The sequence below is a fragment of the Prunus dulcis genome, unplaced genomic scaffold, assembly GCF_902201215.1.
Source record: "Prunus dulcis unplaced genomic scaffold, ALMONDv2, whole genome shotgun sequence".
In the NCBI taxonomy this organism is placed as follows: Eukaryota; Viridiplantae; Streptophyta; class Magnoliopsida; order Rosales; family Rosaceae; genus Prunus; species Prunus dulcis.
Genome location: NW_023010017.1, coordinates 42,138 through 48,845, shown reverse-complemented (window position 1 = coordinate 48,845; position 6,708 = coordinate 42,138). Strand labels below are relative to the sequence as shown.

Below are 6,708 nucleotides of genomic sequence, written 5' to 3'. Positions count from 1 at the left end.
GAAAGGTGTTTCGGTATCTTGCAAGCTCGTTGGGCAATTATTAGGGGTGCTGCTCGGATGCTAGATGAGGAGGTGCTGCGGAGTATTATGATGACTTGCATCATCCTCCACAACATGATTGTGCAGGGTGAGTATGACTACGATGCTCCAGAGGTGTTTGAACCCGATTCCATGAACACGGCGTTGACACGAATATATGAAAGGGTGATAGGACCAAATGGACTACCAATGGAGCCCGAACCGTTAGTTCGGGATGGTCGATTCAACAACCCCATGATTGATCATTATCAAGAAATGCAATCTTCATATATTCACGAGAGACATCAAGTTGACTTGATCGAGCACTTGTGGGAGATAAAAGGCAATCACAATGGATGAAGTCAAGATTAGTGCTTTGTTTGGAATTATGCTTTGTTTTTAATTAGGCTTTATTTTGTGTGTGGTGTTTTTTGGAATTATGTTTTTTATTATTATTATGGTTTTATGTATGGTTTGTTTTGTGTGTTGTTTGCAATAAATTAAGGTTTGTTTTTAATTAATCTTTGTTTTGATGCTCAAATGTTTTTGATAAATAATCATATTATTTAATGCTTTTTTTATTGAATAAAAAAGAAACAATACAACAAATTAAAGGATAATATAACAATACAACAATACAACATATGGCAAAGGTGTTTCAATACAACCTAATGGTTTTCATCATTTAACCAATCCGTATCGCTAGGTCCGTCGTCATGGAAAAAATTTCTTCTCATCACATCCCTTCGTCTATGCTTCCAATAGGCCTTTGTTTCACGAGACATATGCCTCATATCCACGGCCATGCTTTTGATCTCTATATCATCCATGTCTTTTTCTTATGTTTGCTGCTGTTGAATTGCAAATGCTTCCTCTCGTGCCTTGTTCGCTTCATCTCTTTTCAAGTCTCTCTCAATTCTTAGTAGGTGTTCTTAGTTATTTGCTCCAATAATTGTGCACATTCATTGTTCGAAGTGCCTCCTCTCTTGGCCTTTGCCGCCTTTCTCCCAATAGGTCTCGGCGGACGTGGGAGTGGTGAGTCCGTTTCCATTGGGGAGTCCAATGGTGAATCGTGGAGCGGCGTCTCATTCAATACAACCGGTGGGAATAATTTTGAATCTCGAACAATCCTTCACAACTTCCCAACATTGAAAATGCACGAAACTTTTTTTGCCTTGCCCCGTGGCACCGAACCACATTTGTGCTTGTATGATCTATTAAAAATAAATAATTGGAAGTGCAAGAAAAAATATATTATGCAAGAAAATATAAACTATTTTGAAATGCAAGAATAAAATTGATTATGCAAGAAAATATAGACAAATTGGAAATGCAAAAAGAAAAAAAAAAGATTATGCAAGAAAAAGAAATAGAATATGCAATAAATAAAAAAAGTTACATTTCAATTGATTAAAATGGCAATTATAAATATTTTACCACATCGGATAGATTTTGACCGCTTCGAATGTTGTCCCTTGCTTTTGTCAAGGTATTTCTCCATTTCCCTAACTCTTTGTTTAGAAGTTTCCATCTACTAGACAAGGCCATTTCGGTCCGAATGGAACCCGATCTTTGACAAAATTCTCCATGAATTTTGCTCCACATATCTTCCTGAGTTGACTACGAGCGTCTGGTTTCGACAGAAGATGCCATTTGTTTTTTTTTTATACAAATGGAAAGTAGTAGAAAAATGTGAGTGGAGAGTAAAAAATATTGGAAGGAGAGAGTTTGTATGGAGAATTGGTGTGGAAAGTGAAAAATGTGAGTGGAGACTAAAAAATATTGGAAGGAGAATAGTTTGTATGGAGAATTGGTGTGAGAAGTGAATAATGTGAGTGGAGAGTAAAAAATATTGGACGGAGAAGAAATTGTATGAAGATTTGGTGTGGAAAGTTAATAAAATGATTACATATTTATAGGGAAAAAAATACATAATTTTTTGGTTTTTTTTTTTTAAAAAACATTTCAAACTTTTTTCGATTTTTTTTGCAATTTTGTAAGCCAAAAAAATGAGGACCATCTGATTTCCGGAAAAAAACAATTGGAGCGTCCCTGTGCGACACATGGCACATGCCTGTTGGATTTTGTCAGCGCACGGAAGTCAATTTTTTTTACTGTTGACGCGTGTAATTCACGCGCCAACGGTAAAAAAAATTTGAATTACCATGCTGTGACGTCAGCGCTGATGACACAGTCCTCGGGCTAAAGCCCAATCGAAAGTTGCCCTTGGGCCTGCCCAGGCTGGTGAGACCCAGCTCTTGCCTGGGTTTCTTCTATCGCGCTGGAGGGCGCTTGGGCTCGCCAAGGGGGCCTTTCCCCCAGTTTGGGTTGCACGCTGGAGATGCTCTAAGGATGGTAGCCTCCAATGATCATGTATGGTAGGAGATGAGTCTTTGTATCCTAAAATTTAGGATCCTAGTTTTTGCCAGTATATGTCATGTATATGAGCATGCTTTTGCTCAGTCTTCAATATAGAAAAATATTGAACATTCTCATTCACTCGGAGCATTTTTCCTTCCTCTGCATAAACGTTTTTTTTACCAAAATCAACATGGTTCCAGAGAGGGGCGTAAGCTGTGAGAGAGGGTTTTCTTGAAAAATTCCCAAAAGGGATAAAGGTTGCTCTTTTATTGATTGGTTCACTGAGTTTCACTTAGAAAATGATGGGATCAGGTTCTTCAGGTGGAGATTTACGAACTCCACAGTTTGATGGTGCAAACTATGATTTTTGGGCTGTCAATATGGAGACTATCCTCATAGCACATGATCTATGGGATGTAGTTGAGGTCGAAGTACAACCTCAGCGAATTCTTGAGGAGGAAGAAGGCTCTAGAGGTGGCTCTGGAGGTGAAGGAAGTGAGGCTCAGCAAGTTTCAGTGGAAGCACCCACCATCTCCAGAGAAGACAGAATCAAAAACTCCAAGGCACTAAGTCTCATTCAAGGAGCTTTAACTGATGAGCTCTTCCCTCACATCAGAAATGAAAAGACTGCAAAAGGAGCTTGGCATACTCTGAGAAGAGAGTTCAGAGCAGATAAAAAGGTAAGAGCTGTAAAACTTCAAGTTGTTAGAGCAGATTTTGAGTATATGAGAATGACAGATGGTGAAAGCTTAGATAGCTATTTGGCTAGATTCTTTGGAACTGTGAATAATCTAAAATCACTTTGTGAAGATGTGTCTGAAACAAGAATTGTGCAAAAACTTTTGATGAGTCGAAGTAGAAGATATAAGTCCGTTGTGTCTATTATTGAAGAAACTCGAGACCTTGATGTTCTTAGAGTTGAAGAGGTCATTGCCTCTGTCAAAGTCTATGATAAAAGGGAGGACTTGCATGATGAAAGAGATAAATTGGCTGGAACTGAGAGAGCTTTTAGCAGCCTCAAGGTTGGAAATAACCAAGTCCATGGTACTCATAAGGGCTCACAGAGTAGACCAAATCAAAAGTGGCAGGGACAAGACAAAAAATGATCTAATTTTTCTCAAAATGGAAGCTTGAACAACAATAATGGCTCAAGCTGAAATAATAGTGCTGGAGGAAATTGGAACAATAACTTCAATTCACAGAACAAGCAAGGAAGTAGCAGGCAAGAAAGTGTGAAACCACAGTGCCAATTATGTCAGAAGTATCATTTTGGTGTGTGCAGACACAAAGGCAAACCTAGATGTGGAAAATGCAATCGATTTGGTCATCTGCAAAGGATTGTGATAGTCATAGTCACAAACAAGTAGCCAACTATGCAAAGGAAGAAGAAGTAACCACAAGAACTATGTTCTATGCTTGTCACTCTGCAAGTTTGCAAGATAGAAGTGTATGGTTTGTGGACAGCGCCTGCAGCAACCACATGACCTCTCAAGAGTCTGTGTTAATAAACATTGACAGAACTGTGACTTGTAAAGTTAAAATGGGCACTGGAGATCTTGTACAAGCAATTGAAAAAGGCACTCTAGTGGTTGAAACTCAGCATGGGAAAAGGTATATACATGAAGTGTTGCTTGTTCCGGGCTTGGATGAGAATCTATTGAGTGTAGGCCAAAGCATGGGTACTATGTTCCGGGCAGTTATCTTTGATGATGGTAGCCTCAACAATGTTGTAGCAAAAGTGGTCATGGGAGGAAATCAATGCTTTCCTCTTTCACTAGAATCTATGACACCTGCAGCAAGAAAAGCATCAGTGGTTGAAGACTCTTGGATCTAGCATAGAAGACTTGGACATTTGAATTTTGCTAGTATGAAAAAGATACAACAGATGGAAATGGTGTCTGGACTACCTGTGTTAATAGAAATGAAGGATGTGTGTGAAGGCTATGTTTCAGGAAAACATCACAGAGAGAAATTTAATAAACAGGTGGCATGGAGAGCAAGCTGTCCACTGGAATTAGTGCACACAGATTTGTGTGGACCAATGCAAAATGAGTCAATTGGTGGAAATAGGTACTTCATCACATTCATTAATGACTTCTCAAGAATGTGCTGGGTATACTTCCTTAGAAATAAATCTAATACCTTTAATGTGTTCAAGAAATTCAAAGCTTTTGTTGAATTGCAAAGTGGATTTAGTTTGAAAAAGCTAAGGAGTGATAGAGGTTGTGAATATACCTCACATGAATTTCAAGACTTCTGTGCAAGCAAGGGAATGGAGAGGCAACTAACCATTGCCTACTCTCCTCAGCAAAATGGAGTTGCTGAGAGGAGAAATAGAACAATCTATCATATGGCAAGATCCATGATGACAGAGAAAGGAATTCCAGTGATCTTTTGGGCAGAAGCTATGAGTACAGCTGTGTATCTCCAAAATAGGTGTTTTACAACATCTGTGTCAAGCAAAACACCATTTGAAGCATTCACAGGTAGAAAACCAGGAATCAAGCATCTGAAAGTTTTCGGTTGCATATGTTACACTCATATTCCATCACCCTTGAGGCAGAAATTTGATGACAAGGCTAGAAAGAGAGGTTTTATGGGATATGGAAGCTGTGAAAAATGTTATAGTGTGTATGATGTGCAATCTAAGAAAATTGTGCTCTCAAGAATTGTGATTTTCAGTGAGGATAAGTCTTGGAATTGGGAAAGAAATCAGGTGAAATTTGTCCCAATACCATTCAACCTTGAAGGAAATGAAGTAAAAGGTGAAAACAATGAAGAACAACCTGATGCACCTCAGTTTGATAATGGTGGAAGTTCTTATCTAAACTCCACAGTTGGTGAGTTAGTTGAGAATGTTAGTGGTAATGGCAGTCAAAACTCCACACCTAGTTCCACTCCAGCCAAATTAAAAACTCTGGAAGATATATATGCAAGGTGTCACATGTGCATTATAGAACCAGAGAATTATCAAGAAGCAGCTGGTGATTTAGCTTGGCAAAAAGCCATGAATGCAGGGTTGGAGATGATAGAGAAGAATAATACTTGGAAATTGGTTGAGAGACCGGCTGATAAACCTGCTATAAGTGTGAAATGGGTGTTTAAGACTAAGCTTAACTTGGATGGAACTGTTTAGAAACACAAAGCTAGGCTTGTAGCAAAAGGGTATGCATAGAAACCCAGGATTGACTACAATGAAACCTTTGCACCAGTGGCAAGGTTAGATGCAATTCAAACTCTTATTGCACTTGTAGCACAAAAGGGTTGGAAACTATTCCAGCTGGACGTCAAATCAGCATTCCTAAATGGTGTGCTTGATGAAGAAGTGTATGTCAAACAGCCTGAAGGTTTTGAGTTAAAGAATGCAAGCCACAAGGTCTACAAGCTAAGGAAGGCTTTATACGGACTTAAACAGGCTCCTAGAGCCTGGTATAGTGAGATTGATGCATATCTCTCCATGTGCAAGTTCAAGAGAAGCACAACTGAAGCCACTCTGTACACAAGGTCTAATAGTGAAGGAGACTTGATTATTGTCTCAATCTATGTTGATGACATTGTTTATACTGGTAGTAGTAAGAGGATGCAAACTGAGTTCAAAAGAGAAATGATGCAAAGATATGAGATGTCGGATCTTGGACTTCTCCATCACTTTTTGGGCATGGGAATATTGCAAACTGATCAAGGAGTATTTATTCATCAAAGCAAGTATGCCAAATCTTTGCTTATGAAGTTCAGGCTTGAAGACTGCAAACTAGTCTCAATTCCTTTGCCTATTGGTGAGAAACTAAAAAAGGTGGATATGAGTGAGTTAGCTGATGAAGGGCTCTACAGAAAAATAGTAGGAAGCTTACTATATTTAACTGCAACTAGACCTGATCTAATGTATGCTGCTAGCTTGCTATCAAGGTTTATGAATAGTCCTACAAAAAGGCATATGGGAGTTGCAAAAAGGGTTCTAAGATATGTGCAAGGGACTCTTAGCTATGGCATTGAATATGTGAGAAATTACTCAGCAACTCTTGTTGGATTCTGTGATGCAGATTGGGCAGGCAATGAGGATGATAGTAGGAGCACTTCTAGCTATGCATTTAGTTTTGGAAGTAGAGCATTCTCTTGGGCCTCTGTGAAACAAAACACAGTGGCACTATCAACAGCAGAAGCTGAGTATGTCTCAGCATCTGAGGCAACAACACAGGCCATTTGGTTAAGATTTGTTCTTAATGACTTTGGTGAAATGCAAACTGAGGCAACACTCTTGTTCTGTGACAATATGTCAGCAATTTCGATGGCCAAGAATCCATTTTTTCATCAAAGAACTAGACACATAAA

General features: G+C 38.9%; 1 protein-coding gene across 1 annotated transcript; it reads left to right on the top strand.

Annotated features, from left to right (window-relative positions):
• Window positions 1-2,678: 2,678 nt before the first annotated feature.
• On the top strand, window positions 2,679-3,485 carry LOC117612522. Its single transcript, XM_034341207.1, has one exon. The coding sequence runs from the start codon at window positions 2,679-2,681 to the stop codon at window positions 3,483-3,485; it is 807 nt and encodes a 268-aa protein (XP_034197098.1).
• Window positions 3,486-6,708: the final 3,223 nt, after the last annotated feature.